Here is a 23,161-nt window from a genome sequence, read left to right as displayed (position 1 = left end):
GTAGAAGAAAAGATGTATTTTAAAAAAAATAGTGTGCCTTTCTTTTGGGGTGACCCTCGTACTTGTCTCTGCTGTTTGAAGTTACAAATACATGAACAAAATGGGTAATGTTAATCTGCTCAACTATCAGTTCCCAATTTAAAATCACACAAGCTCTTAATCATTATTTTTAATATGGTATCTATTTTTAAAAATATTGATTTTATTATTACTCTTGGTAAGTTCAAAATGATGACACATTTCCCTTCTTTAACAGGAAATGTATGTCTTCTTCAGAATTCTTATGTTACAACCCATCAAACAGCTCTTCCAGCCCGTTATTTCCAGTGTGTGGTAGGTAATGAAACAGCAGGTGGAAAACATAAATCGAAATAAGCAGCTTAAAGGTTACAATGTTATTGTAGACAATAAATTTTTATACAACACAATAATGTTTTATTCTGTGTCTTAATTTAATAAATTTATAAACACATGTTGCTCAACATCTAAAAATCACAGAAAATTCAAATACTGAGTATCAGATAAAGATGTGAATATAAAAATGGATGATCTTTTTCACTGACCTGGCAAGCTAGCCTTTCTTGCAGTGATCCATTACTCATATACTCATAAACCAAACAGTAATTGGGGCCATCACATGAATAACCCACCAAAGGTAATAGATTCTCATGTCTAAACCTGTGTAGGAAATGCAGTAAATACAGAACATAAATATTCAGACTTTTCTTTCCTTGTAATTAATTTTACTATTTTGAGTAATTAGCAAAGAGTTGCAAAATTCTGTTAACGCCAATAGAAAATAAAAGATAAACATCTCTAAATATATGACACAAACACCATATATGTATACCATAAAGCAGTAAAGGCAAAGATGCAAAGTGGCATACTGTGAACAGAGTATGAACCACTTACTGAGCATGAAATTACTGAGCCACAACAACTGTACTGAGTTGCTGAAAATGTGGCCTGTTATTTTGAGAATTACATGGGATTAATGAACTTCATAGAAAAGCCAGTACTAATAGAATTACAGCGATATATTATGGGTCCGAACTGGCTGAAGGGCCCTGAATAATAATCACTCACACCGGATTGAAGGAGTCGGCTGCTTACCAAAGCTGCTGTTTAAGATTAAGGGGAGATGCGCATGCTCAGCATCATCATTCCAGATTGCAATATACAGATTTCCTCCTGGTAGTCATTGCTGAATGCAAGGAAACTGTGGTACAAATTAAGGCCACCGTTGTCAGCTGCAATCATCTGACAATGACTGCTGAAACCTGGACTATAAGAAAGAGTACCACATCTCAAGCTGCTTCTCACATATCGTCAACCAACCATAACGGTGTAATAAAATACAGACCTGGAGATATGTTTGGTTGTTATAGTGTTCAGTCGGAAAACTAGTTTGAAGAAGCTCCCCACCCAAGTCTATCCTGTGCAAGTTTCTTCATATCTGCGTTGCTTCTGTAGTTTATGTCCATTTGAGTCCATTAACTGTAAATACACATTTGTGTCTCTCCCCAATTTTTCTTCCAATACTGCCCATCATAATCAAATTAACTATCCCTTCTTAAATGAATCCCATCACCCTACCTCTTATTTTAATCAAGTGTGTAATAAAGTTCTCTTCCCTTCAAATCAATTCAGTACTACTTCAATAATTATAAAATTCGCCCATATAATCTTAATGAGAAAATAAGCTTGGGGGAGTGGGCATAGGTTTGGAAAAGTGGATAGATTGGGAAATAAGTGGACAATGGAAATCAAAATGAGCATATGGCATCGTTGGCTGGGAGGCCCCATCCGGAGTGCCGGTAGTGAGTATGAAATGATGATGAGGACAACACAACAACCAGTCCCCGAGCGGAGAAAATCTCCAACCCAACCGGGAATTGAACCCGGGCCCCCTTGCGTGGAAGGCGAGTGTGTTACCACCCAGCTAAGCAGGCGGACAGTAAGTGGACAAAATCCACCTAAAACAAATCATGCAGGTATGGAAAAAGTGGTAATAGAGAGTAAGAACAGAAATGAAAAGTGTGAAATAAGAGAATATTATGAATTTCCAAATACAGTTGTAGAGAAAGGTATATGCTCATGTACGTAAAGACAGAATGGCAGCACGATATGTACTACATTGACAAGGGCAACAATGTAGTTAGGTTGAATGCAACAGAAGAGGGATCTAATAGGCTGAATCCTAGATGTGACTGCAAAACAAGTTGTTTTTGAGGCACATGTACTGTCACATCAACATGGTACGAATGCAACGATAAGTACCCACTTGTAAGTCCTTCACTACTCCAAAACTATTCAAATGTCTTTCACCACTGAAGGTATCTGTCCTCCTCAGATGCCATACTATCATTTAAGCATACTATTCTAGTCAAAATGCTTGTATAATGTACCTGGTACCTTCACTCAAAACATGTTTATCCCCATTTCACTTGTAGACCCATCCATAGCTCTTAACGATTAGTTTCAATCTCTTCTTATGAGCTACTAAATCCTAATAGCTGCCAGCATGAGTACAGTACAACTTCATACTATTTTTGTCTTTGCAGTTCTTGTTTCTAAATAATACTCATAACTCTCTTAATTCATCAGTCTACGAAACCTACCCATTAAATGCCATTTCCAGCATTTAAGCTGAGTTGCAAAAATTTTCAAAACAGCTATCTCCTCTCAAAGCATAACATCCTGGAATTTTTAAAGTATATCTCGTGTAACTAAATGTGGCATCCATCTTTCTAAAATGTAATCAGCAAACCAACGGGAATACCAATTGTGGTAAGCTTATGGGCCAGTATCTCCAGCCCTGATTACCCTCTCATCCACCACAGATATCAGTCACTCACTAAACCAGCTAATTTTCATTCAAGTTTCTCTACAAGTAATCATCTTTTGAAATTAGAAGCTTTTTTTTTTTCATTAATATAATATTCTTGGGTTTTAAGCCACGTCAAGTGGTTAGCTGCCCACAAGCATTTGGCAGAGATCTCCTCCATCATTGTCAAGTGATTGTTGTATGGATGCTGCTGTCATGCTTATATATCCACACTGTCATCAGTGACATCACTGGCACTCAGTCCTCTACCATATAATGGTAACATTTTGTGGCATGACTGCTGCACCCACTTCGACGCCCAATCACAGGATCCCAGGCCATACTTTGTTGCAATCCACCATCTTCACTGAGGGTGTTATCCTAAAGCTTCATCTCTACTGCTTCATTTATTATGCACGTTCCACTAGAGCCGATTTTCGCTGGTGGCGTAAGCAGAAACACCTTTTATGTTCTGTATGACACTGTTCAATAGTGCAGACAGTCTGATCAACATAAAACTGCCCATACTGTATATTCCAGGTGTTCTGAGGCCTACACCATCTTTCACAGCCTTCATTAGTTGCCGGGCTGGGGATCTGAAGATTGTGTAAATTTTATATCTGTTTCAGAGCCAGCTAACCTGTTACTGAGCCACAAAACAGTAAAAACACAATGTTCTTTGTGTCTTCTTCAGAGGCCTTCTGCTTTCATGGCTTAGATGAAACTTCTTGTGAAATTGTATGTTGTTGTGACTTTTGTCCTTCAAAACTTTATGTAAGTGGCTCTGTTGGTTTGGTAGGTTTTTTGTGTCCGAGACAGTTTCAGCTCAAAGCACAAAGGTACTCAGAACACACTGTTTCTGTGCTGGGTGGTGGTGTACAGGTAATGATGAGTGTGGGTGGACTTGCAGTAAACATTGTCACTGAGACATCCACTGGGTTTACGGTGGACAAGGACATCCAATAACAGCAAGGAACCATTCTTCTCTACTTCCACCACAAACTTTATGTGGTCATGGACGTTGTTGATGTGTTCCACAAACTCTTCCAGCTTTTCATGTCCATGAGGCCATATAACAAAGCTATCATCGACGTAGCAATAAAAACAACTAGGCTCTGCAGGAGCCATGCCCAAGACAATGTCCTCGAAATGCTCCATAAAGAGGCTGGCTACAATGGGCTCCCCACTACGACACCATCCATCTGGTTGAAATATTCTCCATCATGTGACCACCTGACATGGTGCGAAACCCAAGAATATTTTACAAATGTATATTGCCGCAAGAACGTGCATTCGTACATATTTTTTTCATGTTTGCAAAATGAATAGTTTTTGCAATCTTGTCTTTCGTAAAACACCAAATGATTTTCTTTCCTAGGTTTATTTATTTATTTTTTATTTCAGCACTTATGTACCATGCTCAGTGGGCCTCTCTTTATTTCCCCAAGTGAATCATTTATCACTTGGTTAACAATGTGGCATTTTGTTTCACATGTTATGACCTGACGGCATGTCATGTTTTTTTGCCATATTGTGCTTCCTTGGTGTGTTATCTGACACAATCTTGGACATTAATGACATCACACCTCTTATGAGTGCACCATTACCTTGTTCATTAGTTTGCAACAACAAAGCCAATGGCGAAAGGCAATAGGAAACATACCCAGAGTGTATGCAAGCAATCTTCTTTACTGCCATTTCCTTTACTGTGCCTTCTTCTATATTAAAATTTTCACTATAAAGCATTTTCTTCCCAGTACTCTTGTGAAAAAAGCTAGATTACCATAACCTACTTTCTATTCCTTCACATTTCCATCATCTTTGATGCCTCCATGAAAAATAAAATTCAGGGAACAATTATGGGAATGGGATGGTCTCCATCAACTACCACCCTTCACAGAACAGTTGTGTATTATAAGGGAACAATAGACCACTATTTTATTGGCACTGTATAAAATAATCTCAGTCCTCCCATACCCTGCAAAGCACTGTGGAGTGCATGGCAGAAGGTACTTCCCTTTGTACCAAGCATATTATGATTTCTTCCGGTTCCATTCATGTAAGGAGTGTAACAAGAATGACAGCTTAATGACTGTGTAATGGGGATAATCTTGTCTTACTTTACTAAATGAGCAATATACAGGGAGATGTAGTATTTTCTTAGATTCCTCTCTTAATACTTGTTATTAAAACATTTTGTAATAAGTCTTCTACAAGATAGCTGGCTTCAAAATGCCTGCAAAGTAAAGTTTTTCAGCATTACCATGGCACTCTCCAATGAGTCAATCAAACCTGTGACCATTTGTGTTGCCTTGTGTTGTATACATTCAATATTCCCTGTAAGTTCTATCTGGTATTAGACCACATATTTGAACAGTTTTCTATGATATGCCGCATAAGAGTCTTGTAAGCAATCTCCTTTGTAAACTGACTGCATTTCAAAATATGCTAATCTGTCACCAGACTGTATCTACAATTGAGTCTTTGTGATCATTCCATTACATATCCCCAAATATTCTGAGACCCAGGTATTTAGACAAGACAACTGATTCCAATTGTGACTCACTGATACTATAGCCACAGGATACTTTCCACATGTTGTGAAGTGCAAAATTTACTTCTCCTAACTTTTGATGCAAGGTGCCAAATTTTGCACCATTTTTGAAACCTTACCAAGCTCTGACTGGATAATTTACAGCTTGTTTCAGATAGTACTTCATTATAAATAACCACATCTGCAAACAGTTTGAGGTTATTATTAATATTATCTCCCAGGTCATTAATACAACAAGAACAGCATGTGTCCCAATATACTTGTTTGGATCACACCTGAATTACTTCGATACCTGTGAACGACACTCCAACTAATATTACATGTAGTGCCCTCCTCCCCAAGAAATTCTCATTGCAGTCACAAATTTCAATAGATAGGCCATATGACCATGCTTTCATTAATAAAAATTGGTGTATCATACTCTAAATTTATGCCGTCTCTCTGCACTTGGAGAAAAATAATAATGAATTAAAGATGGGTCTGCCTTTCTGCAAGTACACAATTACTGCTTCACTTTAATAACCATTTTCTTTTATTTTTCCTGAAATAAATATATACAGGTTTTATTTAGGACAAGAAATACGTTACATTGGACTTTGATGCTATTTAAATAACACATACACCTCATCACTTCCTTGAATTTTTCATTTAGAAATACATCTTTTAAAATACATATTCTAGTAAAATCATATCATATGCCCCTTTTTTTTAGCCTTACCACTGCCATATTTGAATTTCCTGCACTGTGGCTGGTTTTTATTTGCCTGCTAAATATATTTTTTCTGTTGATTTTTTTCCCACTTTCTGAACTATTTGGTGCAGTTTAAAGATTGGAAAATCCAGGATGGAATGATGACACTATTATAGAAAAGACAGAGTCCTACTCATCATATAATGGAGATGCTGAGTCACAGATAGGCACAACAAAAAGATTGTCAAACAAGTAAGCTTTCATCAGGCAAAAAGGTCTTCATCAGAATTATGCAACATACACATGTGCACTCAAGCAAACACAACTCAAGCGCACACACACACACACACACACACACACACACACACACACACACTCGACCACAGTCTCTGGCTACCGAGGCCAGAGGCTATGGTCAAAGGGGCGAGCGTGTGTGTGTGTGTGTGTGTGTGTGTGTGTGTGTGTGTGTGCGCGCGCGCGCACTTACTTGTTTGACAGTCTTTTTGATGTGCCTATCTGTGACTCAGCATCTCTGCCATACGCTGTGTAGCAATCTATCCTTTTCATATTATTTGGTGTGGTTTGTTATTTATGATTATGTTTCATATTTTAACAATGTTTACTCGTGTTTTCTCCTGTTCATTGGTGTATTGTGTGTCTTGTTACCTTGTTGCGAATTAGACAGATTTCTGATGTGCTTCTGACAGTTTTTTATTTCACTGTTTTGTTTTTCATTGATGCCCGTGAAATTTGAGTTTGTTTATGTGTGGGTGGGGGCGGATGGGGATGGAGTATTATTATGTGTTGTTTGATAGTTTGTTTAGAGTGTTGAATAATGTTTTGTTGCAGATTACTGTTTTGCCATTGATGGCTTTCCTGCTCTGTGCAATAGTTTTTTGGATGTGATAATTTTCTTCTATTGATAACAAATGAAACAGGTGATTACTGTGTGTCAGAATATGGAGGTCTGCTTCTATGCCACTGAGGTGGTGGTTGTTTTTAATGAGGTGGTCTGCAAATGTGGAGTGTATGCTGTCACTTTTCAGTGCACTTAAATGTTCCAAGTATCTCATCCTGAAATTTCTGTACGTCTGCACAAAGTCTTTGAAGTTAGTTGGTACAGAGCTGCTTTGTTGTACTTATCTGTGGTGATGTTGGGTATTTTTAATTTTTTATGCAGTTTACTGTTTGTTCTACGTGCCACATTTATACTTCATTTTCTCACAATGTTTCCTATGTTATATGTTATCTTGTTGTCAAATGTTAGTGTGTGCAATTTTTTCTTGATGATTGTGTCTTCTTCATCTTGCTTTCTTGGTGTGTTCTCTGTTGGGTGACTGTTACTGGTGTGTTGTGCTGTAATATTGTTATGTGTTTGATGTCAGCTGTGTTATTTTATGGTTTAGCTTGTCTACAGTGTTTGATTATGTTTAGTTCTTGCGCACAGCTCTCTTTGTCCACTGGAATTCTGCTCAGTCTTTGTAAAATTTATTTTTGTCTGTTTTGGTTGCGAGGCTGATATGGATTTTTGGATGAGCAGTACTGATGTATCTGCGTAACTGTAGTTTCCGGTCAGGTTTTTCATCTACCACACAAATTATGTCATCAGCTTAGTGTTACCAATATATTACTTTGTACTGTTTTGGCTTTATTATTTGTTCAAAGATTTTGTTTTCTAAGTGATTAAGGATGATGTTGGCCAGCAAGCTTCTTATGGGTAATCTCATTGGGTGTCCTTCCTATTGGATGTAGAATTCATCTTTAAATTTGGAATAATTTTGTCCTTTGATTACTTTCAAAATGGTTGAGACTACTTCTGTCCCTGTTTCTGGGATAATGTTTGTCTGTCTTGGTTATTTTTCAATTGTCTTGACTATTTCTTCAGTTGTTGTATGGGTATGCACTGAATGATGTCACATGTTCCCCAGACATGACCCCCCCACCCCTATGACTTCCTTCTATTCCCAAGGCTGAAGAGAACTATGAAAAGATGTCATTTTGCCACTACCGATGAGATAAAAACAAAATCACTTAAGGAGCTAAACACCATAACAAAAAGAGAGTTCCATAAGTGCTTCCAAAATTGGAAAAAGTGCTGGCATGAGTGTATTAAACCGAGGAGGATTACTGTGAAGGTGACAATGTTAATGTTTATGTTGATGAATAAATAAAAATTCTTTAAGAAAAACAAAAATTCTTATTCTTTTTGATCACACCTCATATGTGTAGTGCTTTTGCATGAAAGTTTGCAAGTGTGTGGTTAAATTATATGCTGGTGCAGTTCTGAAATCTATCACTGGTCCGGTCCAAACTCTGGGCTTGAAAATTTTTGGTAGATTACGAAGGTGGGCACTCTTGGTTTTTTTATGTTGTTCTCTTTATTTTGGCTTTGTGAGATGGTGGCCTTGATGTTTTTTAATAGTTTTTGTATGTCTCTTTGAATGGAATCACTTTTTAGCATTGTTATTTGGCTTTCTGTTAAGAGCTTTAGTTTTTTCTTAGTGCAGTCCCTTTCAAGCAGGACTACCATTGTGTTCCCCTCATCTGTCCTTGTGACCATTGCACTATATTCCTCCAGTTATTTATGTATGTCCTTCGCTGTTTTCCCCTCTGTGGTTGCCTTGCGGTCATTGAGGGTAGTTTTGTTCTTTCTAATAATCTGTCTGATTTCTCCTGCCATCCTTTCTCTGGTTAGTCCTGCACTAAAATTTCCTCTATCTTTCCTTTCTTCTTGTTTCACTATAGATTCACTTTTCTTTTCCATTGTTCTTTGTGTGATATGTTTGTTTAGATTGTGTTTGGGTGCCTTTCGGAACAGTGTGTCTTCCTGAATTGAGAACTTAATTTCTGTTAAATCAGCAACTTTTTCATAAAATGTATGTTTTCTGTGGTGTGTCTGTTGTTCCTATTGTGTGGGTTTATGTTCAATAGTTTCTTCAGTTTTGGGTCTTGTCTTTGTAGCTGCTTTTCTATTACTGTTTCTATATGATATTACACCAGTTGAGTAATGTCATAAAATATGCAGATTGTTTGATGTGATCGCTTAACTCTAAGGGTGTTTTTTTCAGTGTGATGTTAAGCAGTCATTTCTTTGAGTACAATTCTTGGATTTCCTTCTTAAGCCATGCAAATGCTGCTTATTTTATTATATTAATCTTCGACTTTTTCTTGGTTTTATGATATAGTGATTGATCAGAGACACAGCACATCTTCTAGTACTGAGATTAATGCTATCATAACATAATCTCTGCAGTGAAACATTAATGACAACAGTTTATGTACCAGAGACTGTTTACCTTGAAAGTGTATGTATTTCATTTTGGAACTGCTTCTCAACATTTATAGCATCTCTCTTTAATCTTTTAACAGCAACTTTCTCTGTTGGTAAAATTCCAAGATAGACAGAACCAAATGCTCCAGTGCCCAACTTTCGACCACTTCTTAAATCCTGCCCTGCTACAACAGGGGTTTCACAGAAATGGTTAGTAATATCATCCAACAATGAATATGGAAAATTTGGCACTGATGTACTTATATTAGGATGCACATCTGAAGGTGAATCAGTTCTGAAATAAAAAAACATATAATGAGACTCTTTCAGTGACAGATAAATAATATTCACCATGGAAATGTAGACACAGGTTCCAAAAGAAACATTTTACAAAATCCTCATTCAGATGAAAAAAGGACAATCACTGCAACTACCTTTCACATATCTTTTATATTACTCTGCAGTAAGAAAGAACTTTTCCTACAGAAAAAACATCACTCCTAAATACATGTTAATTAATGTAAATTGATTACTTAACAATTGTTTAAAAACAAAAATTAATCTGTGAAAACAGTATTGTTATGCTTGTCTGCTGAGCAGCAGCTTTAATGGTTTTTGCTTCACCACCACCCCTCCCCCTCATTGGATTTATGTTTTTAATGTTATCCAATTTGAAGTTTGGTACTTTTTGGGAATGGTAATTATCTTCCACTTCTTAACTTTCATACCATCTCTCACACTCTATATTCTTCCTGAAGCCACCTTGCATTCATCGCATCTTTAACATTCTGCATCCATCTTCTAGGTGGTCCTCCACATTTCTTCACTCTGCTGGTGTCCATTCATATGTTCTTTTTGGCCATATGTTATCATCTTTTCATTCGAGGTAGTCTTACTAAGTTAATATTTTGTTATCTACAGTATTGAGAATAGTGCCTTTTTATCCTATAATTTCCCACATTCTTTCATTTCTGTCATGTTCCAGTCTGGAGAAGAACATCAATTTATTTTTCTCCTATTTGTTTCACTCCCATTTGTCAGCGCCATATGTAGTGATACTCTCTATGACTGACTTGTACAGCAAGATCTTAATTTACTTTTTAATTTCGTCACTCCACAGCAAGGAGTTAAGTTGGTCACCGATTCTTTTCACTTGCCCAATTTTATTTGTGATGTCTTGTGCACTTGTACCATTTTTGCAAAAGTGTTGCCCAAGCATTTAAATGTACAGACAATTTCAATTCTGCAGAATTCTATGTTCAGATCTTCTTGTTCATCTTCACCCACTACCATGGATTCAGTTATTTTTTTATTTATTGTCAGGCCAGACTTTGAGTATTCTTTGTGTAGTTTCCTGAACATGTGACAGGAGTCATCTTTGTCTCCTGCTATCAGGACCTACCCATTCGTGAAGAGTAAAGCATACAGTATTTTTTTGTAAAATTTCTTCTCGGTGTACTTTGAGTAAAGTCAATATTAATGAGCATCATTGTCTTAAACCCTTATTTTTCTGATTTGCAAATATTTCATTCACAAGTTGGCAAAGCTCAAAAACTTTATGGAAAAACAAATAAATAAACATAAAACACTATACTGAGTGAGAACACATATAACTGCAGTTCTGTTTCTGTTTAACTCTAGAAAGTGAGTTGAAGTGGAAATAATGCCACTGCAGCATAAGAAAGAGTGGTTTCAAAACAGGTAAAAAATTGCCAAGAATGAATGTATATAGTCATGTTTGTTTTGACCTCAACTTCCGCTAACAACAAAGGAAAAAACAGTAGTACGCTGAATATGTAAATAAGAGGCAGAAACACCAAAAGTACATTGTGTGCCAGCTTTATAAAGAAATACCATTTTAATCTACAAAAACAAAAATGTACAAACATACTATTTATCCATATATCCAGAATGACCACAGAAGGTGCTTCATAAATAAAAGCAAAATGTGTCTGTTGGCACAGTCCATTCCAAGTGGTCCATCACTGGTTGCTTGACCATCTCAGAAAACATTGATATTCACTGGGTAATTCCCTCATGTTTGATGGACTCAAAAATATTTTTAAGAATTTTTTCTTGGTTATCATTTAGAAACAGGGGTCATTTTTGTTTCAGGTTGTTGGCATTCTTTCACATGTACAAGCATTTGCAGTTTTAAAATTATTCAGTAATGGGTTGCCCTAGACCTTTTAAATAAAAAGCATTTAGTTCAACAACACTGGACTATAAACTAAAACCATGATCACCTATCTAAATGTATTCCTTACTATATTTTTAATAGCTTGAAGTTATTGGTTGCAAATTAAAACAGTTTTTGAACAGTATTTTTCCAAAGAAGGAGTAATTTATCAGCCTTTATATTTTTTGTGCTGTTACACTACACAGTATAGTTACTTTTTATAGAGTATCAATAGTGCTTACACTTACAAAAATACACTATTTTATAAAACAGATTTTTTGAAGTTTTTCATTCTTTGGCCTGCAATATCTTTGTTAGGGGACCAGATAAAAATCTGAAAATTACACACTTCATAGATCATTATGTATCAAACTTCAGCATAAATTTTAACTTTGAGATTCAATGGGAAGTTATATGCATATACATTTAAAAAAAAAATTACAAATATGTGTCAAAAACACAATTCCTAATATCTGCAACATCTGGAGTAACAGATATAGAGTGTCAGTTACATAATTTAAACATATCTATGATCACTTAAAAAAAAAGGAGCCCACTAATTACACTGTCTTGTTCACACCTCATTTGTTTTTACAACCTTGTTTATTGAACAACAGGGTTTGGTTGTTAGGTTAAAATTTCACCCAGTCGCAGTTGTAAATTCCAGGGAGGACAGCTTATTCTGTACATTTTTAACAGGCATCCAGACTTGATCCCTTTCAATTTTTTTAAATGAGGTCCTTGGTCCAGGTGTGTGATAAAACTTAACACAACGCACATCTTGGTTTTGATAGTCAACGAAGAGATCAGCTACCTTTAATCTTCTTACAAGTGTTGAATCTTTCCTCCAAGACATTGGTGTAGTAGAGTTCTTGTATTATATATAAAAAGAAAGATGAGGTGACTTACCGAACAAAAGCGCTGGCAGGTCGATAGACACACAAACAAACACAAACATACACACAAAATTCAAGCTTTCGCAACAAACTGTTGCCTCATCAGGAAAGAGGGAAGGAGAGGGGAAGACGAAAGGAAGTGGGTTTTAAGGGAGAGGGTAAGGAGTCATTCCAATCCCGGGAGCGGAAAGACTTACCTTAGGGGGAAAAAAGGACAGGTATACACTCGCACACACGCACATATCCATCCACACATACAGACACAAGCAGACATATTTAAATACCACGTGGAATGTTTCCTTCCATTACAGAGTTCTTGTATTTCCATACATTTTACAAAAACACAGGTAATCCCTACTACCTGTTCTTTACAAAATTTAAACATTTCTTGGTTCTCACAGGTCTGCTGCAGACTACCTTTTGTGACATGCACTGCTGTGATGTAGTGTTCAGGCAGTCACTTTTGGCACAAAAATTGTGAGTCTTTAGTTTATCCTGATCTTTATGACAATGCAGACTGATGAACTGTGGCCTGTTTGTTTACCCAGTGGTGCCCTTGTACTTCATATTAAACAACAAAGGAATAGTTTTAAGTCCGCAAGACCTAAGCATTCATCAACTGCCAAGGTTTGCTTTTTGTCTTTCAGAAATTTACCCTGAGCTTTGGCAACAAAATGATGGATTTTCAAGTTTTCAAGGTTCGCTACCAACACTTCAAAAACCTCTTTTTGTGGTGTTGTAATTGTCACCATTTCCATTCTGTCTTGGGTCACCCATTGTTTGTATTCTATACTGTCAGGCACCAAATTATCTTATTCTCAAGTGAAGCTTGTTTGCCTGGACAGTCTCCACATTTCCCCATGATCATACAATTGTAGCTGTCAATACTACAAACCAGGACTTCAGAAAGGTCTTTATAGTTAGCTCTAAGATTGGCCCCATCTATAACTAACTTTACATTCTGGTGATAGAAACAACTGCAAACATTATGAGTGCCAGATGCCCTTGCAACAATACACTTGCAAAATTTTGACCCAATTTTAATGTCAGGTTTTTCTTTTCTGAATTCAGTGAATATTTCATTTAAAATAAACAATATTAACTTTTTGTCTCTGGACATTACTACCATTTTCTTTCACAGGAAAACAATCTTTATTGCCAGCCAACAAATAGCTGTTATTGATGCATTTTTCTTTTGTAATGCAGGTAAAATTCCCTGCTATTTTATACTGACGCCTTTTAATTTAACCAAACGTTCTGATGCATTAATTCATGACTAACTTTTGCTCGACTTCAGGAGTTTTGTAGTAAACTGATAATCTTAACTTTAGCCCCTTTATTTGAAATACGACATTTATTTTTTAGCTTTTCTGTCAAATCATCATATTTGGTCAGAGAATTTTTAGAACTTACATCTGGTTCAGTGCAACTTTTCTTTTGAAATGGATCTTCGAAATTGTTTTTGACAGTAGTTGCCATTTCTCAATTTTTGCATTCAATGCAATAGGTCTTTTTTCTTCACTTAGTTTTCTAATTTTACTAGCAGGATTTCCTAGGATTTCACAAGCTAAGTACACTTTTTTATAATTGCTCATGAATCACAATACTCTTTATCTGAAATATTACCATCGCTTCCTCTGTTAATGACTACTATCTTAGAATAAATGCTGGACACAATGACTTTCCTTGTATTAAACAGATAAAAGGACTTTTGCTTTTAGAATAATGATCAAACGTTATTTATCTCAGAGCTTTTGTTATAGGCTTCTTATATGTCTTCAAAGGGTCCAAAAACGACTGGCCAAAAAAGTGATGAAATCACTTTCAGTATTTAGTTTCATGGTACTTGCAAGCTAAGTTAATTCTGAGCCACCTCGTAGGTAAAATAACAGTTTCTCTTTTTCACTGTAATCTACAATGAAAGTAATGTCTTTAGGAAACACTCCATACACACTTTTATGGCAAGCTTCATTACTAAGAACACTAATACAACACAGAGACTCCATTGTTTAAGTGCACATTTCAAGAGCTCACTGTTAACTGAGTGTGAGTCAACAGATGTTGGTGGAAGTGGGAAGGCAACACAAAGATTGTACAGACTTGATTGTGAACCTCTACAGATGCTGTCTGCTAGCCTGCTGAAACTTTCTGCAGAGGACTCTTTCGACAACTAATCGTTCATTACTTAATTTCGTGTGTTTAAATTATATAACTGATATACTTCATTCCATTAGTCCAGGTATTGTCAATGTGGTGCCCGGTACACAGTGTAACGACACATTGCTCTGCCACAAAAAGGAAAAAAACTATCAGTTCTTTGTGTAAACAGTGCAACAAGCGTGTAATGAAAGGTATCTTATGCGTAAAGTGCAATTTCTGGCTGCACGAAAAGTGCGCAGAAGTAAGTCTAAAACTCATAAACGACGATTCTCCGTGGACGTGCACAGTATGTTTACAAAGTGAAACAACCTACCTAGAAAATACGATCAAATCAAAGGACGAAATAATCAGACTGCTGCAAAGTGATATTAAATCGCTTAGAAGTGAAATTGTGTCTCTTAAGGAAGTAAATGCGAAGTTACAAAGTGATTTGGCACCCTGTATTTGTGGGAATCCAGTACCAAACACGGAAAAAAACTGTGAAAATTCTAGTGTGCAATCTACGAATCCTGTGCCTAGTGTGGAAAGGAAAAGTGAAAATTATCATGGGCAAAATACAATCGAAAAAGACGCAGGGCGTTTAAACTGTGGAAAATCTGTAAGTAAATACAGCTGGAAAACAGTGACATAATAAAAGGGTGAAACGTGAAATTGCCTCACAAAAGCAGAGTAACGAAAAGGAGTTCTTTGTTATTGGCAATTCTATATTAAAAAATGTAGTTTCACCAAACTGTGAGATAGGTGTTCGCCCTGGTATCCGACCTCATCAGCTCAACAAATATCTTAAAAATCTCTTAAGTGCAAAACAGTCTACAACTAAAAATGAAAACGATCCAAAGACCAATTATGAAGGTGTTTTTATTCATTCTGGGCCGAATTCAATACGAAGCAGCAGTCAGGTAGAAATTGTAAGTGAGACAAGAAACATCATTCTTTCAGCCAAAGCATTGTACATAAACTCAAGACTGGTTATAAGTGGAATTCTGCACAGAAGGTCAGTAAGCAGTTCTTATGTAAGCAACATAAACAGTGCTATCAGGGAACAGTGCGACGAACTCGGGACAATATTCGTTGACCCCAACAAATTTTTAAGTGACAAATGCTTAGGAAAGGATGGCGTGCATTTAAACAGACTAGGCTCAATGAATTTCAGTAAAATGGTTACAGACATCTGTAAAATCATCAAGAACAAGGGAAACTGATACCGTGTGGAGGGGGTGAAAATTCAAAAGTGAAAATTGAAAATGAAAAATATCGTCCAGGAAGAAATTCCAATATAAATATAAGTACTAAGGATTGTACGTTTCAGAACTCGTGTTTAACTCCAAACCTGACGGTATTTCATTAAAATGTACAATCCCTATCCAACAAAGTAAACGAATTTCAAATTTTGTTGGAAAGTGACATGAAAAACACCTCTGTATTATGTTTTACTGAACATTGGCTTGACAAAGAGAAACTTCATATGCTATGCATTCCAAACTTTGTATTGGGTAGTTATTTTTGTCGTAACTTGTATAAACATGGTGGTAGTTGCATTTATGTTAAAAATAGCATAAATTTTCAATGTATGCCATATGTAGAAAAATTATCCATAGAGAAAGATATTGAGGTAAATGAAATTGAAATCACAGACGAAAAAATTGCTATAGTGTGTCTATACAGGGCGCCAACTGGCAATATTAACATTATGTTAAAGAGCCTTGAAAATATCTTACACAAGACTACAAAAAAAATAGAAAACTAATTATATGTGGGGATTTCAACATTGACTTTGCAAGTGAGTCTAATCAAAAAACTGCTTTACTGAACTTCTTAGCAACTTTCAATTTAAAGGCTACTATAGAAACGCCAACACACATCACAAAAACCTCAGCCACAATCCTTGATCAAATATTTACAAATGTGCCCTTGAAACATACAACACAAACCCACAATACAGGCTTTGGGGACCACACAGCCCAAGAAATTACTATAAGCTTAGGAAAATCGCTTAGTTCAAGTGAATGTCTAACTACTACATCTAGGAAATATAATGACCAGAATATACAACATTTCCTTAACTATCTGCGTAAAGAAACTTGGGAAGACATCTATGAATGTGAAAGTAAAAATGATAAGTTCAATAAATTCCTAAATAGTTTTACCTATTATTTTGAACTTTGCTTTCCACTCCATAAAAAGACAGTCACAAAAAAGGATCTGAAAATAAAATGGGTCACAACAGAGATACAAATATGTTGTTGTGGTCTTCAGTCCTGAGACTGGTTTGATGCAGCTATCCATGCTACTCTATCCTGTGCAAGCATCTTCATCTCCCAGTACCTACTGCAACCTACATCCTTCTGAATCTGCTTAGTGTATTCATCTCTTGGTCTCCCTCTACGATTTTTACCCTCCACGCTGCCCTCCAATGCTAAATTTGTGATCCCTTGATGCCTCAAAACATGTCCTACCAACCGATCCCTTCTTCTAGTCAAGTTGTGCCACAAACTTCTCTTCTCCCCAATCCTATTCAATACCTCCTCATTAGTTACGTGATCTACCCACCTTATCTTCAGCATTCTTCTGTAGCACCACATTTCGAAAGCTTCTATTCTCTTCTTGTCCAAACTGGTTATCGTCCATGTTTCACTTCCATACATGGCTACACTCCATACAAATACTTTCAGAAACGACTTCCTGACACTTTAATCTATACTCGATGTTAACAAATTTCTCTTCTTCAGAAACGATTTCCTTGCCATTGCCAGTCTACATTTTATTTCCTCTCTACTTCGACCATCATCAGTTATTTTACTCCCTAAATAGCAAAACTCCTTTACTACTTTAAGTGTCTCATTTCCTAATCTAATCCCCTCAGCATCACCCGATTTAATTTGACTACATTCCATTATCCTCGTTTTGCTTTTGTTGATGTTCATCTTATATCCTCCTTTCAAGACAGTGTCCATTCCATTCAACTGCTCTTCCAAGTCCTTTGCTGTCTCTGACAGAATTACAATGTCATCGGCGAACCTCAAAGTTTTTATTTCTTCTCCATGGATTTTAATACCTACTCCGAATTTTTCTTTTGTTTCCTTTACTGCTTGCTCAATATACAGATTGAATAACATCGGGGAGAGGCTACAACCCTGTCTCACGCCTTTCCCAACCACTGCTTCCCTTTCATGCCCCTCGACTCTTATAACTGCCATCTGGTTTCTGTACAAATTGTAAATAGCCTTTCGCTCCCTGTATTTTACCCCTGCCACCTTCAGAATTTGAAAGAGCGTATTCCAGTCAACATTGTCAAAAGCTTTCTCCAAGTCTACAAATGCTAGAAACGTAGGTTTGCCTTTCCTTAATCTAGCTTCTAAGATAAGTCGTAGGGTCAGTATTGCCTCACATGTTCCAACATTTCTACGGAATCCAGACTGATCTTCCCCGAGGTCCGCCTCTACCAGTTTTTCCATTTGTCTGTAAAGAATTCGCGTTAGTATTTTGCAGCTGTGACTTATTAAACTGATAGTTCGGTAATTTTCACATCTGTCAACACCTGCTTTCTTTGGGATTGGAATTATTATATTCTTCTTGAAGTCTGTGGGTATTTCGCCTGTCTCATACATCTTGCTCACCAGATGGTAGAGTTTTGTCATGATTGGCTCTCCCAAGGCCATCAGTAGTTCTAATGGAATGTTGTCTACTCCCGGGGCCTTGTTACGACTCAGGTCTTTCAGTGCTCTGTCAAACTCTTCACGCAGTATCTTATCTCCCATTTCATCTTCTTCTACATCCTCTTCCATTTCCATAATATTGTCCTCAAGTACATCGCCCTTGTATAAACCCTCTACATACTCCTTCCACCTTTCTGCCTTCCCTTCTTTGCTTAGAACTGGGTTGCCATCTGAGCTCTTGATATTCATACAAGTGGTTCTCTTCTCTCCAAAGGTCTCTTTAATTTTCCTGTAGGCAGTATCTATCTTACCCCTAGTGAGACAAGCCTCTACATCCTTACATTTGTCCTCTAGCCATCCCTGCTTAGCCATTTTGCACTTCCTGTCAATCTCATATTTGAGACGTTTGTATTCCTTTTTGCCTGCTTCATTTACTGCATTTTTATATATTCTCCTTTCATCAATTACATTCAATATTTCTTCTGTTACCCAAGGATTTCTATTAGCCCTCATCTTTTTACCTACTTGATCCTCTGCTGCCTTCACTACTTCATCCCTCAGAGCTACCCATTCTTCTTCTACTGTATATCTTTCCCCCATTCCTGTCAATTGTTCCCTTATGCTCTCCCTGAAACTCTGTACAATCTCTGGTTCTTTCAGTTTATCCAGGTCCCATCTCCTTAAATTCTCACCTTTTTGCAGTTTCTTCAGTTTCAATCTGCAGTTCATAACCAATAGATTGTGGTCAGAATCCACATCTGCCCCTGGAAATGTCTTACAATTTAAAACCTGGTTCCTAAATCTCTGTCTTACCATTATGTAATCTATCTGATACCTTTTAGTACCTCCAGGATTCTTCCAGGTATACAACCTTCTTTCATGATTCTTGAACCAAGTGTTAGCTATGATTAAGTTATGCTCTGTGCAAAATTCTACCAGACGGCTTCCTCTTTCATTTCTTTCCCCCAATCCATATTCACCTACCATGTTTCCTTCTCTCCCTTTTCCTACTGACGAATTCCAGTCACCCATGACTATTAAATTTTCGTCTCCCTTCACTAGCTGAATAATTTCTTTTATCTCGTCATACATTTCATCAATTTCTTCATCATCTGCAGAGCTAGTTGGCATATAAACTTGTACTACTGTAGTAGGCATGGGCTTTGTGTCTACCTTGGCCACAATAATGCGTTCACTATGCTGTTTGTAGTAGCTAACCCGCACTCCTATTTTTTTTATTCATTATTAAACCTACTCCTGCATTACCCCTATTTGATTTTGTATTTATAACCCTGTAATCACCTGACCAAAAGTCTTGCTCCTCCTGCCACCGAACTTCACTAATTCCCACTATATCTAACTTTAACCTATCCATTTCCCTTTTTAAATTTTCTAACCTACCTGCCCGATTAAGGGATCTGACATTCCACGCTCCGATCCGTAGAATGCCAGTTTTCTTTCTCCTGATAACGACGTCCTCCTGAGTAGTCCCCGCCCGGAGATCCGAATGGGGGACTATTTTACCTCCAGAATATTTTACCCAAGAGGACGCCATCATCATTTAATCATACAGTAAAGCTGCATGTCCTCGGGAAAAATTACGGCTGTAGTTTCCCCTTGCTTTCAGCCGTTCGCAGTACCAGCACAGCAAGGCCGTTTTGGTTAATGTTACAAGGCCAGATCAGTCAATCATCCAGACTGTTGCCCCTGCAACTACTGAAAAGGCTGCTGCCCCTCTTCAGGAACCACATGTTTGTCTGGCCTCTCAACAGATACCCCTCAGTTGTGGTTGCACCTACGGTACGGCCATCTGTATCGCTGAGGCACGCAAGCCTCCCCACCAACGGCAAGGTCCATGGTTCATGGGGGGAGATCTGTGAAGAAAAAGAGACTACTTCATGAAATATCTAGACAGCACACCACATCCCCAGAATTTGATTCCTATTTTAAGAATTACAAAAAGATTTTAACTAAAGTCAAAAAAAAAAAAAAAAAAAAAAAAAAAAAAAAAAAAAAAATGGCAAATAGTTCCTTCATAGCAAATGCACAAAATAAAATGAAAGCCATATGGGAGATTGTAAGGCATGAACCAGGAGTAAAACGGAGGGAATACCATAATATCAAACTGAATGAAAACACTTCTGTAATATCTGATCCCCCAGCAGATAGCAAATAATTTTAACTCATATTTCTCTGAGGCAGCTGAGATTCTGGTGAAGCAAAACTTTCAAAATGCTGTCACTGAAAATCAGATTAAAACTATCCCTAGTAACAAGTCTCTCTTCCTACACCCAACAGATGAACAGGAAATGCTAAATACAATAGCGGAGCTAAAATCAAAATATTCCTCTGGTACTGACAACATACCAGACCATATCATTAAAAATGTGCACCCTTAGTAGTTAAGCCCATGGTAGACATATGCAATAGTTCACTTTCTCAGGTAATCTTCCCAGAAAGGCTAAAAATAGCTAAAGTGAAGCCATTGTTCAAAAAGGGTGAAAAAACAGATATAACAAATTATAGGCCAGTCTCTCTACTATCTGTTTTTTCTAAAATAATTGAAAAAATCTTTTATAAAAGACTTGTAGATTTCATTGAAAAAAATAAACTTTTCTCAGCTACACAGCATGGTTTCCGAAAATGTAAATCCACTGAGACAGCTATTATTGATTTCTTAAATGAAGTTTTAAATGCATTAGATAAAAAAGAACAAATAGCAGCAATATTCCTAGATCTTTCAAAAGCATTTGACATCATTAACCATGGTCTTTTGCTTAGAAAGCTAGAAAATGTTGGTGTCAGAGGCCCAGCCTATGAGTGGGTAAAGTCATATCTACAAAACAGACACCAAATAGTTGAAGTCTTGTACAAAGAAGGAAAACATTTAACTTCCTATCAATCAGAAAAACAGTGTGTTAAATACGGTGTGCCGCAGGGTTCCGTACTGGGACCAATCCTGTTCTTGCTGTTTGTAAATGACCTGGAACCATCCAGCCCTAACTATAAGTACATTAAATATGCCGATGATACAAATATACTTACCACAGGAAAGACCCAAGAAGAGCTCCAAAATGAAATAAAAAAGAGCACTACACATGTATCAAAATGGTTCGCAATGAACAACTTAATAATAAACACACATAAAACAAACACTATGCATCTACACACAGTGCAGAATAAACAGCCCTTAACTGCAACCATATAACTGTTAGGCAAAAGACTTGAAATTGTAAATAGCACCAAATTTTTGGGAGTTTGGATCCAAGATGACCTAAGATGGCAGAAACACACACAACACCTATGTAGTAAATTAAATACCATTTGTTCAGTATAAAAATTCTTGCTGGATGCACATCTATGCAAGCCATAAAAAATGTGTACTATACCCAAGCAGAATCATTACTAAGATATGGTTTAATTTGCTGGGGAAATTCACCACCCAGCAAAAGCTGTTTTATTGCGCAAAAAAGAATTATAAGAGCCATGGAAGGCTTAGCACCTTGATCTTCATGTAAACCCTCATTTAAAAAGCTTCATATTCTTCCATTACCATGCCTATATATCCTAGAAACAATAATGTTTATAAGGAAAATCGTAGATGAAAATAACAAGATTGCTCCAAAAAACCAAAATATCCATTCATACAACACAAGAAATAATCAAGATTTACACATGCAGTTTTCACATACAACACTAAAACAAAAAGGACCCTTGCAAGCAGGAAAAAAACTGTATAACAAACTACCTAAACAAATTAAGGCAATAACTGGCATGCATAAATTCAAAACTGCAGTGAGTGACTACTTGCTACAGAATTGTTACTATAGTGTTGATGAATTTTTATCTACAATGTAAATATGTAAAAAATTTAAATAGTTTATACAATTAAGGCCAAAATAAGAAATGTGTACATTAGATTTATCTGTGTATTATATGTGGTCTATTACATATATGTGTGTGTCTGTATAATCAAGGCCAAAAGTATGAAATGTGTGCGTGTAAAATTTATTTGTGAAATGTTATTCCCGTATGTTAGAGTTATATTGCTATATACTGAAAACCATACAACAGCTTTTTTCTGTTAAATTTTATTGCAAATTATTTGACTTGTCCTATATCATTATGTACCCCTGTACAGTGTATGATTCACAGGACCAATAAATATACAATACAATACAATATTGCAGATATTAAGACATGCGTTTTTGACTCATATCTGTAACTTTTTCCCTTAACTTCTCATTGAATGTCAAAGTTGAAATTTATACTGAAGTTTGATACATTAAGTGTGTAAGTTTCAGATTTCTATCTGGTCTCTTAACAAAGATATTGCAGGCCAAAGAACTCACAAAATCCGTTTTTTAAATAGTGTATTGTTGCAAGTGTAAGTTTCTCACCATTTGTACTCTATAGAAAGTAACTATACTGGATACTGTAATAGCACAAAAAATATTAAGACTAAGTAATTACTCATTCTTTGGCAAAATACTGGTCAAAAATTGAGTTTTTAAAAATTGAAACCAATAAATTTGAACCACTGAAAATACATTAAGGAACACATTCACATAGGTGATCGTGGTTTTAATTTATAGTCCAGCATGCACTGAACTAAATGCTTCTTACCTGAAAGGTTTGGGGCAACCCATTAGTGACGAATTTAAAAAATCGCAGATGCTTGTACATGCAAAAAAAAATTTACAATCTGAAACAAAAATAGCCAGTGTTTCTAAACAATGAAGAATAATTTTTTTTAAAAAATGTTTTTGACCCCACTATACATTAGGGAATTCATCTAGCAAATATAAAATTTTTCTGAGATGATCGAGCAACCTTCCCCCCCCCCCCCCCCCTCTCTCCCTCCTGTACCACTTGGTATGGAATGACCCTGGTGTAAAATACTCTTCGATTAACTGCAGTAAGCTCA

General features: G+C 36.5%; 1 protein-coding gene across 2 annotated transcripts in view; it reads right to left on the bottom strand.

Annotated features, from left to right (window-relative positions):
- Positions 1-23,161, bottom strand: part of LOC126457181 (interleukin-1 receptor-associated kinase 4-like) — a 127,055-nt gene that overhangs the window by 59,675 nt on the left and 44,219 nt on the right. For both annotated transcript variants that reach the window (XM_050093267.1, XM_050093268.1), the window contains exons 5-6: positions 9,369-9,638; positions 564-678 (exon numbers count right to left, since the gene is read on the bottom strand). In XM_050093267.1, coding sequence (XP_049949224.1) covers positions 564-678; positions 9,369-9,638 — 385 coding nt within the window. The remainder of the gene's footprint in view (positions 1-563; positions 679-9,368; positions 9,639-23,161) is intronic.

This window comes from Schistocerca serialis, chromosome 2 (genome assembly GCF_023864345.2).
Source record: "Schistocerca serialis cubense isolate TAMUIC-IGC-003099 chromosome 2, iqSchSeri2.2, whole genome shotgun sequence".
In the NCBI taxonomy this organism is placed as follows: Eukaryota; Metazoa; Arthropoda; class Insecta; order Orthoptera; family Acrididae; genus Schistocerca; species Schistocerca serialis.
The sequence above is the reverse complement of the archived record's forward strand: the minus strand, read 5'-3'. Positions and strand labels throughout refer to the sequence as shown.